Source organism: Podarcis cretensis (assembly GCF_951804945.1).
Source record: "Podarcis cretensis genome assembly, chromosome: 4".
Lineage (NCBI taxonomy): Eukaryota > Metazoa > Chordata > Lepidosauria > Squamata > Lacertidae > Podarcis > Podarcis cretensis.
In genome coordinates, this window is record NC_137173.1 from 76,040,731 (window position 1) to 76,063,914 (window position 23,184).

Genomic DNA, 23,184 nt, shown 5'->3' on the forward strand with positions numbered 1-23,184 from the left:
ACCTTTTTTTTATCCCTAAAGCCTGGTTATCAGTGATAAAATACATTTTTAAAAGAGCTTTCCCCCCATTTTGTTTAATACTTCCTACTGACAACTTCCTTTCCTTAAATATGAATGCCCTGGTGGTTGTACTGCCTGATTTGGCCTCAGAGGAAAAACTCATTGTTCAGTTACAGCTTACAACAGACATTTATTTAACATTTGCACTGTGCAGTACAGCATACGAGTCTAGCCAAACAAGTGTGACCGTGGTCAGAGACTATCACGAGTCAAACCCAGAGACAGTCTAAACATGTGGTAAGTCAGATCCTAGAACTGCAGTGTCAGAAGGGACCTCAGATGTCATCTAGTCTAACTCCTTGCTCAATGCAAAATCTGTAATGCAGGATACAACTACAGCATCCTTGGCAGATGTATATCCAGCCTTCACTTAAATATTTCCATATTTTAAAAATATTTTTAATGATACTATTCCAAACACATCCACTCCCCAGACAAGAAAAGGGCAAGGAAATACATACACTACAAAGAAAAGTTTCAGATGCCATTGTTTACAGTCATGTAATGGAAATTTCATAAAGTGGGCTAAATACTTCAATCCTTGTTTCATCTTCTTTCTTTACATGTCTGCAAAATCCAGACTAATTTTGTGCTGTATTAATAATCTTCTTTTATCTCCTGGGTAACAAATGTAACCATAGAAGATTTCGGTTTTTAAAAATCTAGAATGTTTCTCGCTCTATTATTAGATCTGCTCTCTGCCCCCCACCCCCACTGGCCAAATATAAAAAGCATTTTTATACAATATAGTGAAATGTTTTCACAAGAGCTTTCAGGGGCATGAAAAACAGACATAATATAGCATTCAGGAACTGCCAGTGTAGAAGGTTTTTTTTGTCTCAAGACATTGCATAAGAGCGTATAAAACTCTGTTATTATTGTGTAATCCACTTCAGAAATTAAATGTAAATATTTGAAGAGGCTTGACATTTCACATTCTGAGAAATGTGTACTCTGCCTACACCTTCATTGGATTTCATTACACAACCTTTCCCCATCCTCAAAGCTTTTCTCCAAGTCAGATTTAAATACACCCACACAAATTTTCATCAGCCACAACCATTCTTCCCTTCTTCCCACATAAGATACGGGGGGGGGGGGGGACGGGACCCTCATTGGGCCTAGGTAATTCCACAACATCATCAGAAAAGAGGGTCTCTGTATCAAGCTAAAAGAATCCACAGTAGCAAATGCACCATTATTGCCTGATATCCAACACATATTCAAGAGTGCCGCTCTCCAGAAAGGAAGATGTATAGTCCTTGGCAGGATTCCTGCTTCTGAAAGGGGCTGGACCAGTTGCCACCATCAATACTATGGGCTAGTTCAGAAAACCACTACTGCATACAGAAGAGTTATTTCTGCATAGCATTCGAAATTAGCCAGGGGCCAGGAGCATTTTGCACCTGGCTATTGGCCATTTGTGATCAAGTGAAGAGGCCCGGGCACCAGGATGAGGCCTGACATCTCCACCACCTGGAGGTGCATGCCTGGGGATCATTGGATCTTGACTATTTTCACACACTAACAACACATCCTGTGGTATTCTAGCCATTGTATTTTATCTTCACAATCAGAATGAATCTTAGGAACCTTGGTTTAAGGAGCCATTTGGTGCCTAGCTTATTTATCTAACACCGTCTCTGGTGTATGGTATGCTGCTGGTGGCCACATAGAACTCTTCAGCCAGTACCCACCACCATGAGAATCACAGTGATGTGTGTACAGAGATCAGTCATCATTAAGAGACCGCCTCTACGTGACCCTAGCAGTGGTGACTTATGCTCCCATGGTCCTCACATGTGAGGTGCTATATCAAAGTCACCTCTATCGGAGGAATTCAATGCCATGCTCTTCTGACTGCTCCATCAGGTGCCAACTTGAATAAAATATTGGGGGAGGGGAGCAGGTACGCCCTGCTCTGCATAATCAATAAGAAGACATGGCACATGCACACCATGTGAATGGCAATGCCCATCAACTTTGGGGTGCTCAGCCCCCTCAAATATTTTATGGGGTGCTCCGAAGGGACCTCAGCCCCCAGGAGTTGGCTCCTATGCATCAGGGTAAACATTTCTGCTTACCCAGAATGATTTCCCCCTCTCCTCCTCCTCCACTCCACGTTGCACTGTTCTGGGGGTTCTCCTAACGTTCCAGAAATGATTGGGAGCAGGTGCAGGAGGAGAGGGTGCAAACCCCGTTGCACTAATGGGAGCCCTTGTGCTGACGTTCGCTAGCATGCTGGGTTAGTTGAATCCCGGCTTATGTTTCTGTACTGAGTATAAATGGCTGACTGAGAGCCAGTGAGCAGACACTCAACTCGTATAAGATATAGTCAACAGGTGGGCCATATGTCCAGATAACTAGTGTTCAACCTGTTCACATGGGGGTTGCTCTACCCCAAAGATCCGATACTGGGGGATGCTCACTGATCCATCTTTATAACTAGAGGGGGAAAGTAGTCTGTGACCCCCAGGACACTGAGACCTGGCTGCAATTCTACCTGGATAGCAAGAGTTTTGCTTCATTGATCTACACCCTAGTAGTCTCCCAAATGAAATACTGACTTTAAAACTAGTCTGGAAATTACCAGAACATGGCTAAAAGTCTGCCCAACATAATCACATCGGGTCAGTAATTAGCCATTCGTTGGCTCACATGCCATTTATGGGCCCAATTCAAGATGATAGTTCAGAAACTTGGGTACATGGAAGTCCATCTCACTGCATACTGTATTTTTCGCTCTATAAGATGCACCTAGTTTTTGGAGGAGAAAAACAAGAAAAAAAATATTCTAAATCTCAGAAGCCAGAACAGCAAGAGGGATCGCTGCGCAGTGAAAGCAGCAATCCCTCTTGCTGTTCTGGCTTCTGTGATAGCTGCGCAGCCTGCATTCACCCCATAAGACGCACACACATTTCCCCTTACTTTTTAGGAGGGAAAAAGTGAGTCTTATAGAGCAAAAAATATGGTACATATCCACCTGACATTAGGACCCTTCAAGGTTTTTCTCCAAACACTCCTGCAAAGTGACTACAGGACAGAAGCACTCCAGCTGCAGACTACCCTCCCGAGAGAGGTTCATTTACTTTGGTATCAGTTTAACACTAAGCAATTATCTTTTTTTATTTTTATCAGTTCTGAATCTGAGCCGCTTTACCCTCTGCAACAATTTTCTATGCTGGTTCTATACTAATGGTTTTATAAGAAAAAGGATAGCAGGAAGGCAAAGCCTTAGATATAAGCCACAAATGATAGCAGCACATGAGAAGGTCAAAACACAACAGTTAATGTTATCTTGCCCCTGCAACATTCAGAGTGCATGACATGGGTGAATAATTTCTGTAGAGTAAGCAGTCCCACCAAAGCAAAAAACAACAACCAAACACAGAACAACTACTCCTATACTATCAATCAGGGAGATAAAAGGGAGAGGAAAGAAAAGTTCTACAAGCTATTTAAATTGGAAAAGAAGTGTGCAGCTGGAATCCTATACCCATTTTAATTGTTAGATGAGCAGATATATAAGCTAATCACCAAATGGGACCATAAACCTGAGTTGGGTCCACAATGGAATGTCTAGGCCCCATATCCCCCCACAATGGGATGTGTTGTTGATGATGATGATTTCATTTCTATATCTCTATAACAAGTCTCAAAGTGGTTTACAACACATTAAAACATCAAACAGAACAACCTAAAATAAAACAAATATTTCAGATCTTTCTCTAAGTGACATTTTGCTTTCCCTGGTCATCAGCCTGGCATCCAGAGATCTCCACGTGGTTGTGATTGGACCAGCGCCAGTCACAAAACACGCCTGGTGGTGGGCTAATTTCTAACACTGCCCACTTACACGAGAATAAATCCTATTAAATTTCATGGGACATAGTTTTGAATAAAGAAGTACAAGGCTGCACTGTAAACTGAAAATTAAAGAAAGAAAGGAATATATCTAGATAATTCTGTACAGATGTAAGGGCAATACCCAACGCTTCATGAGTGGACACAATAGGACTTTCTTCTAGTCTGTGCCTAAAAATGTGCTCTGAGAGGTTCCCCAATGCACAAAAGCGGGTCTGGGGATGCTGTAAACTAGTGGTTAGGGAAAAGAGGAAATCCCATTGCATGGGCAGGTCCATTCTGCAAGTGGGTTGAGAGCTTTGGCTGGTGTGAAAAACATGGCCAAAAGTCAAATTTAATTAGATTTCACTTTGCAGGTTTATTAAACTGTGAACGCATTATCTGTTAGAAGTATTCAGTTCCCTCAAGCCCTTTAATGGTTTTTTTTGGGGGGGGGACATTAACCCCCCCCCAAAAAAAACCCTCAAACCAATCAACCAGACTTTGAATTGGTAAATAAAGCTCTCTAAACTTTACACACTTAGGTAATTTCTTCTAAACTATTAAATAATCCATTAAGTCAATCTATTCCCCCATTCACCAAGGAATAGTAATAGGGATTGTTTCTCATATTACACTTGAAAGACACAGGTGCATTGGGAGTCACACCAACATTAAAATGTCTATGAAAACACAGTGTAAGAGCTTAACCATGTGCTTTTGTCTTTAAGAGAAGAGGCATACCAGAATGCCAGAGGGACTTTCTGAGACAGGACATTTTATCTCAGAGACCAATGCACAAACAGGACTTCTGATTAACTGTTAGCCTGGGGAACAATTCCTATGAATCAATGTCAAATATAATGTGGAAAAACAAACGAAGTCACATCTCTACTGACTAGTAAAAGCCAGCATTCAGTTGCTTTAATTTAACACATCTGGCTACAGAATAATCTTTCTGCAAGGATGTGACTGGAAGAGGCAAAGGCAGGTAGGAATAATGAGATGGCGAAGGGAATAAGTCCACCTGCCGCACCAAGACTGTTAACAAGAAACAAGTTGCTACAATATGATGCAACAGTCCCTGTCTGAACATGGCTGTGAGATGAATATAAAAATAAAGGAGTATAACAGCTTGGAAGAGTTAAGCATCCAAACAAATGAACAGAGACAATTAGACATGCATTTCAACCAGAAACAGATATTTTGAAAGCCTGCAGATTTTCAGAGGCAAGTTCAAAGTTGGGCGAACTCTGCTAACACAAATATATCCTTGTTTTAGACACAATTGATGTTCTTGGATATTCACAGAAACCCAAACACATGGCCATAACCAAAATAAACCACTGCTTCATTTTAAAAGCTGGCGGAAGGAAAGGAAAGTTGCCAGAAAAAGCAAAGATCGGAACAATTAAAAACGTGGTGTTAGCAACAGCCACTTCCTACATCAAACTGCACCTGAATACAGTGTTGAACACTAAAAATCTTGTTCTTATCAATTATGAGCTAGAGGTTCAGACTTTAGCACGGGGAGAGGGGATCAGCCCCAAATGAAGGTCAAATGAGGCAAGCATATGGTTCTCTGTCTGTGCATTGCTTTCAAACAATAAGGATAATTAAGTCCATGATCTGGATGGAAAGATAAGTCCTTTACTACAGTTCCGTGTTGAGGATTTGTTTCCTTATATGTTGCTGCTGTTATTATTAAATTTGTATACCGCCCTTCATCCAAAGATCACAGGGCAGTTCACAACATCAAAATCCAAAATGAAAACACGAAATACATAATAAATAAAACAAAAACAAGCCAATGACCCCCTCTCCCACAATGTAGCATGTTTAACCAGCCAAAAGGCCTGGTTATAGAGGAACATTTTTGCTTGGTGCCGAAAGATATGTACTGAAAGTTCCAGGTGAGATCAGCAAGCTAATTTACAGCTCTGCTTCTTTGATCAAAACCTGGCTATTCGTTTTGCATTTTGGCATTGGGGATGTATAGTATATGCGAACAGATTTTGCCAGTGGTCCCAACAAGAAGATAAAATCATCATCAACAACATTCCTGCATTCAGCAGGGATCACAATGAATTTCCAGATATGCTGCTGCTTCTGCAGTGGAAAATATTGGAGATTGAAGTCAATAAAATGAATAGGCTCTATTCAGCACGGTAACTAGGCAAATACAATCTGAGTGCATACATCATCCATATCTTGTATAAAATTTTAGATCACCTTTTCAACTAAAACAGTCATTCTTATGATTGTAATTAACCCATTCTTTCCAGCAGTAGGAAAAAAGGGGGTGATCTACCTACACCCAGCCTTATCTTTAATGCTTCTAGACAGAAGGCTCCTATCTACTAATTGTTATTCCATTGCAACCTCCAACAGAATTGCATTTGATTTTCCATGGTTGATTTTTTTTTTGGGGGGGGGTCACTTTTCCCTCCTATGTTCCATTTATATCTATGGGCATGACATGGGCAAGAGGGAGATGTTGTTTTAAAAAAATTAAATTTTAAATTTTTGAAAACTTTTTTTGCTCAAGTTTTCAAGATATATTTTAAACAGTGATCAAGCAAAATTGATGTTTTGGTTTGGGTAAGATATGTTGACTAGGGGAGGAGTTGCTAAAATTGCAATGGCCAGAAAAACAGCAGGGTTTTTTGAAAAGAAAAGGACCCCAAATATTTACCGTATTTTTTGCTCTATAAGACTCACTTCCCCTCCCAAAAAAAAGTAAGGGGAAATGTGTGTGCATCTTATGGAGCGAATGCAGGCTGCGCAGCTATCCCAGAAGCCCAAACAGCAAGAGGGATCGCTGCTTTCGCTGTGCAACTCTTGCTGTTCTGGCTTCTGGGATTCAGAATATTTTTTTTTTCTTGTTTTCCTCCTCCAAAAACTAGGTGCGTCTTGTGGTCTGGTGCGTCTTATAGAGCAAAAAATATGGTATTTCATTAGTGCAATTTTTTCTTTCATTGAATAACTATTGTGCAAATGTTTTTTGGGGGGGGGTTAAGAGAGAGAAGCGTTTTAGTGCCAATTAACTACAAAAGCAATTAAAACAAATAGGATAATAAGATAACACCCACCAGAAACATAATGATGAAGATGAGACTAGCACCCTTTTCATCTGCCTGATATCCCTTAGGCCAGGGAGAAGAATACTTCTAAGGGAATTTATACCTACGAATACTGTAAGACTGTTCTTCTCAAGAAGTTGGACCTTCTAAGTTCTGACAAGATGGAAAAATACCAGACAGTTACTGGATCATTATATTACATGAATGCCTCAAAAAATGTGAGAAATTTAAACATGACAGTTTCACACTAGGGCTTCAATCTAAACAAAGCTGCAAGGGATTATGGTCTAGTGTGAAAGCACTATTTGAGAAGGATGAGCATTCAGAAGGGCAGGGAGGTGGGTGTGATGAAGACAGTCTAGATCAGGTTTGAGGATTCTGTGCCCTCCAAATGTTGCTGGACTCCTTGAGTTGTCCATCCACCTTGAACATTGGCTAGGCTCTAGTGCTTTTTTCCTAGAAAAAGAGGTGCTGGTACTGCGTACCCTTGAGTAAGCTAAAGGGTAAAGGGACCCCTGACCATTAGGTCCAGTCGTGGCCGACTCTGGGGTTGCGGCGCTCATCTCGCTTTATTGGCCGAGGGAGCCGGCGTACAGCTTTCGGGTCATGTGACCAGCATGACTAAGCCACTTCTGGCGAACCAGAGCAGCGCACTGAAACGCCGTTTACCTTCCCGCCGGAGCGGTACCTATTTATCTACTTGCACTTTGACGTGCTTTCAAACTGCTAGGTTGGCAGGAGCAGGGACCGAGCAACGGGAGCTCACCCCGTCGCAAGGATTCGAACCGCCGACCTTCTGATCGGCAAGTCCTAGGCTCTGTGGTTTAACCCACAGCACCCACCTGCGTCCCATACCCTTGAGTACCCTCCCTTTTAAAAAAAGCACTGCTGGGATTACTGGAGCTGATGGAAGTTGGAGTCCAACAATATTTGGAGTGTACCGGTTCCCCACCACTAATCTAACACAAAAATTAAGTTGGAACACAATGTAGCTCTATTGGACAGTAGCCTTACAGTCATTGTAGAGTCACCTTCCTGGAATTGTGCCTTTTAAGCATGGGAAGTTTCTTTGGGGGGAAACAAAGGAAGGAACCAGGATCATCCCATCTACACATGGGACCTTGTTCTATCACCAGGAAGGTGACTGTGCAATAAACAGGAAGGCAGCCATGCAGATTACACAGCTTGAGCTGTCTTCCCCCCAAAAAGGAGAACAGTGCCAAACCTACCAATATTTAAAAAAGTTATGCAGAGAGGGAGCAGCAGCCCAAGATAGGAAAGGAGGTGGTATGGGAACACTTAGCTACTTTAGACAAATTCAAATCTCCAGGGCCCAGTGATCTGCATCCAAGAGAACTAAAGGAATTTGCAGATGTAATCTCAGAGCCTCTGTCTACAGTCTTAAAGAATTCTTAAGAGAACAAGTGAGGTCCCCATCTTCAAAAGATGGGGGAAGGACAGAGGTAACTACCGACTAGTCTACTTGACGCTGATACCAGGAAAGGTCCTGGAACAGTTGCACACCTCCACAGCAGTGGTGCAGCTGAATCCTGTAGTCAAAAATAGGTGATCTTACACCCACATATTCTACTGCATCTTATATTACTATTTTTTTAAATATATCATAAAATTGTATACACAATATACAAGTAATAAAATTATGGCACGTTGGAGCACAGTATACAATCCATTGAGACTTGAGATATAGGTGGTCATCAAACAATAAGACATTAATAACCACGTACTACAGAAGTACTAGACCTACCTGTATCAGCATTACCCAAACACCTGGGCTATTACAGAATGGCTGCAACTTTGAGTATATGTCCCCTCCCCACTACATGACCAACAGCTGAGCCCCCTGAGTTATGCAATTTATGTAATATCAAATTGCAAAGACAGCCATGTCAGCTCTTACAATGTTTGTGATAGACAGCTGACTTGAATACAAAGTTTTGACTAGTTAAAAACTTTTCCAAAAATTAATGTTTTAAAGCAAATACTTTGTAGAAGCTAACTCGGTTTTTCAGTTTTGGTTCTTGCAATGCACATGCAGGGGGTTGCCACATCTATCCTATTTTATTTGAAAGCCATTGAATAGTGTTAAAATGGGATTTGGGCCACAGGCTTTAGTGGTAAATAATTTAGCATCAGGATATCTCAAGCCCTAATTTGGGACTTACAGGACCATCATTACATATAATGTATCACTGCACTGAAGAGAGGTTTTGACCTGAAAAAACTGCGGAGAAGAGAACGATAAGACGACAATGCAATTATCCTCCAGATGAAACTCTAATCAGGTAGTACAGTTCATTTAATTTACACAGAGCCATCTGTCACCAGTAACATTTCTCACCTAATTAGTAACCACTATTCTCTCAATCGGTTTGCACATGGAATGTGTTTTACTTACATCAAGCTATTAAGCTTTGGATTGCGTTTTCAAACAGCTTCAAAATCTTAACCAGCTAATATTCCTTAAAAGGTATTTCAATTACACACACATGAAAATGTTTTCATGCTGTGGTAAGCCAAACTATGGCTTTGTGGGACAATGCAAATGGCTGGGCTCTCACAGATAGAAAGGAGCTCTCACAACCACTTTGCTCCTTTTTACTGCTGCACTGCATTAGCAAAATTTTGGCTTGGTGTGTCATCTGAACCGGGATTCACAGTTAAGCTCTCTCCTCACTAACCAAGGTTTGATACAAAACACAACAGAAGCATACATCGGAAGGACGATATGTGAAACAAACGCACATTTGCAGCATAAAAACTGATTCTGCAGAAAGACAGGAGTGGTGGAGCAACTGCGGGTGTTCCTGGATGACAGTGGGTAAATTCAGATTATTGCATTAGTAATTGCGATACTTAGAAGAATGGGAACATTTTTCAAATTACTTGAAAAGACAACAAAATGAATCGGACTCCTTGGCAGGTTTTGAATAAACATACACAAATGTATTGACTGTTAACATAGTACATAGATAATATAAGGGTATATACAATTTTACAGTATGCAGAGAACAATATAAGTTGAGAAATCAGAGAGAGGAGCTGAGGGAAGTCTTGGGGAGGTGGGGGGAATGGGGGGAAATAATTAATATGAAATGTTTTGATATTTTGTTATGTTGAAATTGTTAATAAAAAAAAGTAATTGCGATACTTAAGACCAGTTTCCCAAACTTGGGTCTCCAGCTGTTTTTGGACTACAATTCCCATCATCCCTGACCAATGGTCCTGCTAGCTAGGGATGATGGGTGCTGTAGTCCAACAACAGATGGAAGACCCAAGTTTGGGAAACCCTGCTGTGGTTATTTGCTCCAGAAAACTATAGAATACTGAAGACAGGATCACATGCTCCAGATGAAAGAAGCCTGTGAAACACCCTGGGCACAGGAGGAGAAAGAAGAAAAGAAGGCACACCACATGCTGCAGGATTCTCCATCACTTTGTCTCTCCCTTCTCTGAATTGTTTCCCCAATATATCATTTCTGGTACCAAAGCAAATGGCAGAAGCTTCCCTAAACAGTCAGCCAGCCATGGGACCTCTTGCCAAACTCAGGCTGCCTCCACATCCCAATATATCTGTTTCTTCTCTTCCGCTTCACTCCTCCTGCCTCCTAGCCTCTCCTGTCCCTCCACTGTGATGCAATTTCTCCCCTTCTGCCAAACTGAGCTGCCACTACCGTCACCATAGCTACCCTTCTCCTCATCTCTTATTGTGACAAATTCTCTTCAGATAATGTCTGTGACCATTTCAAGGTATCAAAGCATCTTAGCCAAAGCATAGCTGTCAACTTTCAGATTTGAAAATAAGGGATCAGCAGCCTCACCTGTCCTGGGGAGCCTCGAAAATAAGGGATCAGCAGCCTCACCTGTCCCGGGGACAGTCTACAGGATATCTAACAATCTGGGATTAGCAGTGGGAAATGGCGCTGGAATAAGGGAATTTCCCGCAAAAAAAGGGAAGGTTGACAGCTATAAGCCAAAGGTGGAATATGCACACCCAACCATTTCTTAGCTGACTATACACATCACATGTATGTGTGTACCTTTAGACCATGGTGCCCAATAAGCTGATTTGTTGTTTGTTAGTCAGATCAAAAGGGTCCATAAATGTGGCTGCCAGAAGCAAATCAAAACTCCTTCCAGAAGCCTCTTGCCCTCAAGCTCAGGAAGTGACACATAAGCACAGCGAAAAGGGCCTTAGCCCTCCCACTGAGTTATCCTGCACACACAAATAGTTCATAGAATGGGGTGTCAGTCTTGCACCATATTGAGTTCTGGGAGGTAGTCTACAACTACTTCTGACATCCCCAAAGCCTGGAAACAGGTGGAACATGGCCGCCTCCTCTCCCTTGAGTCCTTTGTATATGCCACAAGAATGAGGGGTTTGGGACACTGTCTCAGGAGGAACATGAATAATTAAGGTTGAAGTGTAGAGCCTACAAAGTCAACTTAAAAATACAAGTAGCATCTGAATAGTCAACGGATGTGCACAGTATATCATATTAGAAGGTGTGTGTGTGTGTGTGTGTGTGTGTGTGTATATATAGTGCTAACTGTATGCATCAAATGACACGCTGGAAACCAGATGTGGCTTTTCACCTAAGGAGTTCCCCAGATCATTTCCTCCAGCATTCATTGCTCAATGACTGCTTGCATCAGCAACGCCTTTTAAAATGGTGAACACAATGGGCTAAGGAGGAAGCAGCCAACTGTGCTTTGAGGCAGGATATGACAGAACACAAGAGGCCTCTGAAGAGACACACACATTAGCCACATGCATTTATCATCTTCCCCAATGTTGGAAAGGCAACTTTTGCAGCAGGTCTTCTCTACTCACGGAAGCTCTCTGTGCGATATAAAACATGGGAAGGCAAACTAAGGCCCAGGGGCTGGATCCGGCCCAATCGCCTTCTCAATCTGGCCCACGGACGGTCCGGGAATCAGCATGTTTTTACATGAGTTGAATGTGTGCTTTTATTTAAAATGCATCTCTGGATTATTTGTGGGGCACAGGAATTCATTCTTTTTTTCTTTTATTTTTTTCAGAATATAGTCTGGCCCCCCCACAAGGTCTGAGGGACAGTGGATCAGCCCCCAACTGAAAAAGTTTGCTGACCCCTGGTGTAGCATAGCAGATCCCCCCCACTGCCATAGTTCATTTCCCAGCACTGGGTGACAATGAAGATGGTGACGAGGGTGTTGTAGAGGGGAGGGCAGGGACTACAAGCTGTACCCCCTCAAGTGATGGCAGTCATATAGGGAGAAGCAAACAACTGAAGAGGGCTCACATCATTTCCCATTTCCAGGAAGAGCACAACCCAGGTGACCAAAATTTAAGCAAGCAGAGAAGCTGGGATATATAATGGGCCCTAAAGAGTGCTCATAGGCATAGCAGTTAACAAGATTGGGTATAAGGAACCAATTAAAGGTAAAGGTACCCCTGCCCGTACGGGCCAGTCTTGACAGACTCTGGGGTTGTGCGCCCATCTCACTTAAGAGGCCAGGGGCCAGCGCTGTCCGGAGACACTTCCGGGTCACGTGGCCAGCGTGACATCGCTGCTTTGGCCAGAGCCAGAGCCAGAGCCGCACACGGAAACGCCGTTTACCTTCCCGCTGGTAAGCGGTCCCTATTTATCTACTTGCACCCAGAGGTGCTTTCGAACTGCTAGGTTGGCAGGCGCTGGGACCGAGCAGCGGGAGCGCACCCCGCCGCAGGGATTCGAACCGCCGACCTTTCGATCGGCAAGGAACCAATTACCACTGGTTATTTGGCCAACACAGGGGTCTGTTCCATTTCCAGTTTTAAAGGGTCCACATAAGCACTGGTGTGTTGCTGCTTGACACAACTGATGTAGTGGGTAAGTGCCAAAGATTTTTAAAGATATGTATATTGCCCTAGAAAGAGCAGAAACAGGAACAGGGCTTTCAGCATCTGAATTATGTGCATAGATGCAGCTATGGAAACAACTTCGTAAACACAATTTCTACATAGCTAAAAAAAACACAGACAAAAACAGGCCTTTAAAACCTGAAACCAGAACTAAGCTCGTAGAGTGGAGTGGCCTAGTGCAGTGTTTCCCAAACTTGGGTCCCCAGCTCTTTTTTGGACTACAATTCCCATCGTCCCTGACCACTGGTCCTGCTAGCTAAGGATGATGGGAGTTGTAGTCCAAAAACAGCTGGAGACCCAAGTTTGGGAAACACTGGCCTAGTGTACTACACCGAAAGGATGGCTTTCATTTTAAATGCAATTTCGCATCTAGTGTACTCCTGCTTGTTGACAGAATCACAGTGGAACCTCAGATTGCGGACGTAATCCGTGACGGAGACACGCCTGCAACCTGCAGCATTCGTAACCTGCAGCGCCGCATCTACACACGCGCTTCTGCACATGCGCAAGCAGCGGAACCCGGAAGTAAACCTTTCCGGTACTTCCGGGTTTCCTGCAGTCCGCAATCTGAAAACGAGTAACCCGAAGCGTCTGTAACCAGAGGTACCACTGTATTCATCATGTTCTGATTCACGGGTGATCGAAGTCCCGGCAGGGGACGTGAGGACTGGGGCCAAGATGGCGGGGTGGGAGCAGGAACGGGGGTCCAGAAGCCAGGAGTCAGGAAGCCAAGAGTCCGAGGGTCAGAGAGCCGGGAGTCAAGAAGCCAAGGGTCCGAGGGTCAGGAAGCAAGGAGTCACAAAGTCAAGGGTCCAAGGATCAAGAAGCAAGGAGTCAAGAAGCCGAGGTTCAAGGATCAGGAAGCAAGAAGCCAAACACAGCAAGGCAGGAAGCATGTTGCTGTGGCAAAGAGCCGAAGGGAAATGCTGACCTTATATCCTTTCCCAGCTCTTGCCACCAGGTGCTGTGAGTTACCAATGAGCCTCACCTGTGAGGCCGTGCCTTGCCTCTCCAGAACAAACTTAGGAAGGCCCCAGTCCTGCAAAGCACTACTGGTCACAGGGCCTGGCTCCTGCACGCACTCCTGACAGTATTCCGAAATAAGTTACCCGCCTAAAAACAATTAAGCATTGACACGATACTAAGTTATGGGAAAAGACTAACAAGGCATCCAACTTTAAACCTGAATTGCAAATAACCGTATGGTCATAATCAATCACTTGTGAACCTATGGTCATTTTCTGCCCTGTGGGCGATATTGTTAAGTGTAAGAAACACAACTTTCATTAACTGAATTAACCTGCTGCACTTTGTCAGATCTTAAAGTAACAGACTATTTAGGTTATGTGTTTTGCATGCAGCATGGGATACAAATATCACACTCATACGTACTGTACATTTAGGCACGCAAACTACATATAAGTACCGTAGTTGCCTCTTGGAAGAAGCAATGCTAAGAGATACAAATGTTGCAAGGTTGATAATAAGGAGAGGAAAATAGCTCTTTGACTAAAGAGATGAAAGTCAGAAGCAGGCAAATCCTGCTAAAACAGAAGTGTGTGAATGCGATATTAAATAGTCTCTAGAGAATGAGCAAGAGTTTTCAGTGAAGCATGCCCTCTCTTATTAACTGTGTTTACTTTGTGATTTGCCTAAATAAACTCCAAGCAAAATAAATTTTAACCTGCACAGATTATAGTAAATGTTCTCAGTTTTATCTACAAAAAAATTCAGAATCACCTGGCCTCAAGTGCAGACGGCAGACTGACATGCCACTCAAATAAAAGGCTTAAAAGCTACATGAACAAATTAACGCTACTGAATGAAATGGACCGTGGAAGCTAGAAAACATTTAAGATTTTCAAATATACTGAAAACATCAGTCAAGAGGCAGCATTTATGTATTCCCAAATGGTCTCTATTTATAAAGAGACCATCTTGGCTGTAAGTCCTGAAAGACTTGTTCCTGCCTTGCAGGCCATTTTCCACCTGGCTGATCGACGTTACAGTATTTCATGTCCCCTTCGAAAAGCAGTTTTTCCTGCTCTCAGTCCAATTCTATACAGGCTTACTTGCAATGCAAACTTTGCTCTGCTCAAGAGGACATGACCCCAGGAATACTTACACAGATATAACACTGATAAATTTGCAGAGCAAGAAGCAGGAAGCACATCTCCAAAGACATCCCCTGATATATAAATCAGCCTTTGAAACTAGTTCTAGGCAGCAGTTCTAATACATACGTACATGAAGCTACCATGTACCAATGGTCCACTGGCCCCAGAATTGTGTTCTATGGCAGGCACAGCTTCTCCCAAGTGTGTGTGAGAGATCTTTCCTACCACTTCCCTATACTGAACTTTACAAGCACAAATAATGGCTGGCTTGCAATGCACACACAAATAAAATAAAATCCTATTATATTTCCTTTGAAATCTGTCAAATCAGCAACAGTAGAATAAGTCAACATGACTGCAACCTCTGGCACTGTCATAGGGAACAGCACTGGAACATCTACCAAAGGGGGAAGAAACTGAGCAGTTATGAGTGTGAATCAATTCATTAGCACTAATTTCTCTCTCTCTCTCTCTCTCTCTCTCTCTCTCTCACACACACACACACACCCCACACAATTTTTGTTTACCAGCACTATTTTCTGTGGGAAGTAATTTATTTGGCCCTTCTAAAATGTAACTTATGTATTTTTAATTTTAAAAACATTTTAAGTGGAGGGGATCCCAACCTTATTTTAAAACAGTTTCCCAGCAACTAACCAACAAAATTAGAATACTGTGAGTATCTTTCATAAAAGACTACTGTGGATTAGTCTATCGGCCTTGTGTACCCTACCACTAAACAGGCCAAAGACATAATTCTCTGAATAATTACTCCAGCTCAGAATTGTAGTTCCTTTGGGATTCTTCCCCCCTCCCCACCATGTGAAACCAAGATCAGTAGCGCAGGACCATACCTTGGTCGTTGCAAACTTAAATAAACTTTAAATTATTTCCTTGTAAGGTTGAGAGAACTATCTGAGCATAAATCAAATAAAAAGCAGCAATTAATTCCACTCCGGGGGTCCAACTTGAATAAAATATTGGGGAGGGGGGCAGGTAAGCCCTGCCTCACATAATGACATGGTGCATGCATACCATATGAGTGGCAATGCCCATCAACTGGGAGTGCAGACCCCTCAAATATTTTATAGGGGGCGTAAAGGGACCTCGGCCCCTAGGAGTTGGCTCCTATGATTGCACTCTATTTAAAAAGAAAGTAAAAAAAGCTGGAGACCTACAAATGTCAGGTATGCACTGACCCACACAGAGAAAAAACTGCAAACTAATACTGTATTCATTCTCTCCTTCTATGGTTAGATTTATCAGAAATCTGGATGTGGTCTGCTCTGTATTGTGTGTGTGTGTGGGGGGGGTTGAGCCTTCAAATGCAGCACCAAATTTGCAGATAGAAACAGTCAGCATACTATTTCTGAAATTGGTCTAAAATAAGAATGGAGAATCTATGGCCCTCCAGATATTAGACTCCAACTCCCATTAGCCCCATCATGGCTAATCGGATGATGGGGGTTGTATTATCACAAAAACTGGATTCCCCACCCCACAACATGTCCACACAATCTTTTTAAAAAACACACACACACAACCCTAAATTATATTAACACCAGTCATAGACAAAGTTATGCATTCCTTTTCAGGAAAAAAAGATGCTACTTACCTTTCCCATTCTGCCATGCTGTGTACCAAGACAAACTGAGGAAAGATGTGATGAAAATTAATGCAGTGGCCACAGTCCCATTTCGGAGCCTCATCTCATTTCAACATGGTTTGTATTTGGCCAACAGTCAGGATTTGAGTTTCGTCTGTTGGCTTGAAGCCCACTTATTCCAGCGCTAGTATGGCATAGCCAGAAGCAAAAGGAGTATGTGGCACTGCCATTTCCAAATCATTGTGCAACCTGCAGAGCAGACGTATCGCTGGAGAATGACGAACTCTCAGAAGCTTTTGAAGAGTTTGCCCTTCATTCTTTGTTCTTCTATTCCCTAAGCATAAAGGGGAAACTCAGATTCAGTCTAAAAATGAAGAGAAGTCTGTAGTAAATCGAAGCACATCACACAACAGAGAAGAGACTGAGGGAACTGCAAACAACAGAGGCTCAAACCTCCCATCTGCCATTATCTTAGTAAGAGGCCTTGGGCAAGCCACATCTTCTCAGCCTTAACACTTACCCCTTTACTCTCTTGTAGATTTACATTATCTCCAATTGACAAGACTGTTTTATGCAGTGCTCTCTTTTTTTTAAGTTCTCTTAGAATGTCAACGGCGCCCACCTAAAAGGTGCCAGAACCCACCTCAGAGGTGCTGGAACTGAGTTCCACTAAGTTCCGTCTTGGGGGGGGGAATCCCTGTCTTTATGGATTACTGGCAACATACATTAATTGTTTGAACATTCATGTAGTGTAATCCTATACATGGGTGGGGTGGGGTACTTGTGATCCTCCAGGGTATCATTGGGCAACTCAGACTCCTACAAGATCCAGCCAACGTGCCGACACATTTACATGCCAGCTTGTTAACACATTTCTCTCATCTCATCCCTCCCTTCCTCTCACAGCCACCCTTCTCCTTTCAACGGTTGATTTTCAGCCAACTTACTCTGCCACTCACTTAAACAAAATTATTTTTCTGTAGCCAATCGCTATTGCGTTCATTCCATCAACAGGTGCCTTCGTCCTAGTAGGTGTGCTTAAGTTTGCAGCCTAAGGTTTTCGAAACAAATTGTACACTTGAAGTGGTAACTATAGCACGTGAAAAGCTGAGAGAAAGTTAAAACATTTGAAACATCAGAAGTTGTTACTGTTTCACAAATGCTTCTGAGATTCATAGTTACAAGTAGCTGACATTCGTTTTGATCAAGCAAGGGAAGCCTGCAGGATCAGTTCCCAAATGCACCAAGGAAGGGTTACATTCTGCATCGTGCGCTTGTACCTAGGGGATCTAGGCAGGATTCAATCTTCATTGATGCCCTTGAACAGCTTTTCAATAGAGTTTTAACAAATATAGCTTGTCTAAAAGGTAGAGAGAAAATGACATACAGGTTCACGTTACCCCAGTCAGTAGGTCAGTGCCGTCAACTTTAACGGCACGGCACTCATAGTTTACAGCAGCACACAAGAATCTGGTCACAGGCCTAAGGTAGTTATGGCCCACTGTAATTGGGAGAACTACGCTGCTTCCTATAACTTCACCAAATTATTATTAATCATAGCCCCCCCCCCCAAAAAAAGTGATGGGCAAAGTTAAAGTTGGTGGCAGCATGGATTACCCATTGCTTTGCACATGCCCAAGTCCACACATACGCAGCATGAAGCTAACCAGCACTTACAATGGAAAGGAGACAGATGGGGAAACAAGATTTAAAGATGCAGCACAGCTAACTGTGGCTCCTCGGTGCAGTAACAGCAGCAGAGGCATATACTGTAGTTAAATTAAAACCATTTAAGTACAAGGAATATTAACATATTGGTTGTTATTTTAGATGGAAAAAACTAGGGCAGAAGTTATCTGGAATTAATTGACCCTGGACATTTATATATATGAACATACATCTTTTTGCACAGTATTCCCACCTTCTCACTCCCAAAGAGCCTTGCACACCCAGGATGCTTACACCTGCTCCCATTTCTCTCTGTCTCTCCCTGTGTGTCACGTGCAAATCTGTCTTCTGCTCACCTAAACTTTGTACTCCTACTTTCTTCCTCTCTTGTATACATAACAATCTCGGTCTATTCCTACCTCCCGTGCTTCATACAACCCTCCCTCTTTTTAACACACATGCTTCCGTGGGGATTAGATACACTGTCAGGTGATTTATCCAGCCCTCCGAATCTCCCCCTCCACTTCGTTCCAGCAACAAACGTGTGTCAAATTATAGCGTGTTACAAGATGAATGTATTTCCCTCCACCCCCACAGGGAAAACGGTACCCCCGTAGCAAAGTCAGGTCCAAAGCATGCTTAGCCTGCCAATGCTCATCTCTCCTCCCTCCCCCCCAATCTTTCTGATGCAGGCGGAGAGCGAGTTTGCCCGCGTACACGCATTCACACGCACGCACAGACGCAGTCTCCAGCGGACCCTCTCTCCACCCGCCTCCTTGCCCTTCTCCTTCTCCTCTCTTGCGTTCCTTCTTCCTCTCTCTCAGTCCCTCCGCCTGCGTGTACAACCAGAGAGCGAGCTCGCTGTCGCATTGCACAGTCCGCTTACTTCAAAACAGTCCCTTCCCCGCCCGCCGACCGACTTTGGCAGGACGAACTTGGGGAGGGAGGCGGCTGCACCAAAGAGAGAGTGGCTGGCTGGCTGGCCGGCCGGCCGGCCTGCATCTCCCTCGTCACACAGAAAAGGTGGCTTTTTGATTATTTTAATTTTTTTTGGTCTGCCCACCTCACAGACACCGCCACCGCCGTCTTGCAGGCAGACGCGCCAGTAGCGATAATAATACCAAACCCACTGCAAGCCGAAAGCGCCAAACTCGCGTCAATTCATCCCACTAGGGCCGCCGAAGACCCCAGAAAGCCCCCGTTCGTCCTCCGGGAATGGGCAGAGTGGAGCCCCGAGGGGACGCGGAGCTTTGGCGTGCGCTCACCTTGGTCCCGCAGGAGCCGCCCTTTGCTCCTGCACGGAGAGAAAGAGAAGCCGCGGGTTCCCCACGCACTCTCAGGCGCGCGCGTGTTCTTTGCGCGCGTGCCTCCCCGCGCAGGAGGCGTTCCAAGAGTCCCCTTGCAGTTACAGCTGCCTTGCCCTCGCCTGCTGCACCACACACACAAAAAAGGACTTCACCTCCTCGGTCCTCTCTCACCGCAGCAGAGGAAACACTTCTCCCAAGCTGCAACTGAGGAGGACTCCCAAGGAGCAGAAGCCCACACCGGCTAGGCTTCTGAGCGCCCGCCTCCTTTCACCTCACCCGAACCTCCATTGGCCAACCCAACGCGCGCAAGAAGCCAATGGTCGTCCTTTACTGGATGGCACGTTCCAGCGGATGGTGTAGTCAGATGTCAGTCTCGGACTAGGGTTTTTTTTTTAATAGAAATCTCGCGAGTTTTCTTTCACCTCCTATTGACAGCTGAAGTGCGGGAGAGCTGGGGGTTTGTGCTGTGTAATTTGCAGATCCTTGCACCTTGAAAAATTCGAGTAAACTCATTAGAAGGTCAGTTCCCTGCAAATGTCCCACTGTGTTCAATAGGGACTTAAGTGCTCAGAGGACTGTGGCTGTTTTCTGCGGCTGGAAGTGGCTTGCCAGGTCCCAGCAGCTGGGCAATATTGCTGAGAGAAGCAGCAAACTGAAATCTACTGATCTTGGGTTTGTGAGGTCACGATAGGGATCTTTGGCATCCTTGGTTCAGATCCACTCTCTTGTCTAACATTAGCCTCCCCTTTGATTTTTCCTATCCCCTAATGCTCTGAATGCAATGTCTCATTTGAGCAGGATTGTTTCCTTGGCTTCCACCTCCAGACAAGAAGGTTTTGTGGAATTAGTGCTGCAAGTTTTCAGCTTCCAAATCAAGAAGCCAGCCCATACTACTACTTTTTTTAAACATTTAACATTTTAAACATTTAATCTGAATTTATTTTTACCATATAAAGTCTGTTTAGTAAATAGAACCCGTTATATGCCCATTGTCACTGCTGATGTGGCAGATTAGTGCAGTTTTTCATGTGCGAGGTGACATTTTTCTGTAGCCACACTTACTTCCCTTTGTTCCTCGCCTGGGCACAACTTGCCTGCCAGCTCAAATGAAATGAGATTTCTATCTCTCAAGGGCTCAGCACCTTGAAAAATTGCAGTGCATACAACAGGACTTTAAAAACCAACAACTAATAGAGAGGTCTTGCAGAAGGTACCTTTATCAGAATGTTTGATGCAGCTAAAGATTAGATCGCTGTCTTAACTTTTAAAAAATGACTTGAGGGATACTGATGTTGTTTTTAAAAATAATCTGGTTTTGACAAGAAGAAGTAGCAGCGATGGATACAACAAAGAAGCTAATGCTACAGAATCTTTCCCAGCTTCCTTCTTGCAGTACTCAACCCTTGTTTTAAACCACCACTTTCCCCCACACAGTGTTATCCCCTGCTTGCTCTACTCAAATATCTGCCATTGTTTAAAGCTGCCACTTGTTCTTCCATCACTGCTTTACTCAAACTTCTGCCAGTTTAAAACATCCACTTTCTGCTTTTCAGTGTAGCTCCCTTCTTGCTGTACTCAAACTTCTCCCTTTTCCATTCCTCAGCTGTCTCATGTGAGACAGAGAAAGAATGCAGTGCCCCCAGATATTTCAAAGTAATATTCAAACCTTGTTAAAAACTACAAATTTCCTGTTTTTACCCACCTCTGCTTTACTCAAATGTCTGCTGTTGTTTTAAACCAACAATTTCCCCCTCTCAGTATCCCTCCCTTCTCTCTCACAGCCACTGCTGCTGTACAATCCTGCTTCACTTTTGCTCCCCTACTCCATCCTGACTTCATGAAAATCAAGGATTGTGATGCACCACTGCAAATCCTCCCATAAGGACTGCATGACGACATTCTTACATTTTTATTATATAGGCACATATAGAAATATGTATGTTCAAAAGAAGGCCATGGTCAACTGCAGCAAGTCTTTGTGGGCTCCAGCGTTTACCCCACTATGCCAGCTGCTGAGGCCAAAACCTCTGCATTTTTAATGACACCAAAGCCATTAACGAACCTATGATCAGAAAGCAGTGGGCAAAGAGCAAATAGAGCAATAACAAGGTAAGACAGTGTGTGTTGTGTGTGTGTGTGTGTGAGAGAGAGAGAGAGAGAGAGATGGGCGTACATATAACTTCCCTCCCAGCTCTCTTCACACACACAAAAGAGGCAATTAAAAAATGGTGCAGCTGTGTTTCACACCAGTTCAAGTTACATATTATTTTGCAAAATGAATCTAAAGATTTTGTGAATATACTCATGTATATTGTTATTCTTACTATGTCTAATGTAATGTCATTTCTTCCTTTACTCACAAGTATAAAGGGTAAGAGAAACAGTAAAATTACTAAGTAGAAGGTAATTTAAGAGTGAAGGAAAAGAATAAGGGAACTTTTCTAAGAATGGGAGTCTACTTTTGAGAAATGAAGAACCATCCTAGAAGAAACAAATAATTCATTAAAAGGAGCAAGATCTGGTCAATAAGAATTGAGCTAGACATCCTTTATTTGAGAAGAAGCATTCTGGCTTCTGCCGCCACCGCCATCCCATTTTCTCCCACCTGTGACATACATGCTTAGCATTTTTGTAATCAATATCCTGTTCATGAAACTCCCACAGAATGTCAGCTGTACTTTTGATTGCATCCATTCTAATAACAATAAAGAAATTTTTTAAAAACATAGATGAACTATGTGCTTTCCTTTGATTTCTGCTCTGGGCTTTGATTACAAGAACAAATCTCAGTGGTTTCAACTATGCCGTGCCTTTTGTAAACAATGGTCCTGATTTGCACTTCACCTGCTTTTTGCAGTTAGCACTGTCTGAAATGTGCACACCGTCCTCCTTGATCCCCAGCAGACCAGCAAACTGTACGTGTGTTGTTTTCTAGCACTGAGCCCCCCACCCCGCACCCCTGCCTTCACAATAAAAGTACAGCATTTCCGTTTCCAAAAGTTGCAAATGTAGTCGCAAGTAGTTCCACAACATTTGGACAGTTTGGCACACATCACCCTAGAAGGAATTATCACAGGCTTTCCCAGATTCCATAAAAATTCACAAAAGCAAATTAAAGCTGGATAGCGAATTGTCCCCATCTGTGAGCAAGCACAAGCCAGAGCAGCGCAGGGGAGGGGGCTTGTTAAGCTGCTCAGCTGAGGTGTGGAAAGCTCCCCTCGCCTCAGCCAAGCAGCCTCAACAAGTCTCTGGCTGGCAAGGAGACTGCCTCCCATTTCCCCGGAGCCTGAAGAGATCCTTTTTGGGCTCTGGGATGGGTTTTCTGGAAGAAGTGCATTCCGTCACCTTTTTGTGGGTAGAGCACGATATATGCTGATATCTTTCGTGTGTGCCACAGGAGGTACTGGTGGTGTAGTGGTTAAGAGTGGTGGACTTGTAATCTGGTGAACCGGGTTTGATTCTCCACTCCTCCACATGCAGCTGCTGGGTGACCTTGGGCTAGTCACACTTCTCTGAAGTCTCTCAGCCCCACTCACCTCACAGAGTGTTTGTTGTGGGGGAGGAAGGGAAAGGAGAATGTTAGCTGCTTTGAGAC

The 23,184-nt window shown here is 43.5% G+C and overlaps 1 protein-coding gene and 1 long non-coding RNA gene across 3 annotated transcripts in view; one reads left to right on the forward strand and one right to left on the reverse strand.

Annotated features, from left to right (window-relative positions):
• MGAT4A (alpha-1,3-mannosyl-glycoprotein 4-beta-N-acetylglucosaminyltransferase A) overlaps window positions 1-19,846 on the reverse strand; it is a 56,190-nt gene extending 36,344 nt beyond the window's left edge. Inside the window, exons 1-3 of one of the 2 annotated variants that reach the window (XM_079972802.1) lie at window positions 19,548-19,846; window positions 17,574-17,665; window positions 16,624-16,948 (exon numbers count right to left, since the gene is read on the reverse strand). In XM_079972802.1, coding sequence (XP_079828928.1) covers window positions 16,624-16,717 — 94 coding nt within the window. In that variant the 5' untranslated portion in view covers window positions 16,718-16,948; window positions 17,574-17,665; window positions 19,548-19,846. The remainder of the gene's footprint in view (window positions 1-16,623; window positions 16,949-17,573; window positions 17,666-19,547) is intronic. The other variant, XM_079972801.1, reaches the window with a different exon arrangement.
• Window positions 19,847-20,050: 204 nt separating this feature from the next.
• Window positions 20,051-22,242, forward strand: LOC307214491. Its single transcript, XR_013838153.1, has 3 exons — window positions 20,051-20,108; window positions 21,371-21,698; window positions 21,953-22,242. It is a non-coding gene; the product is annotated as an uncharacterized lncRNA (long non-coding RNA).
• The last annotated feature ends 942 nt before the right edge of the window (window positions 22,243-23,184 follow it).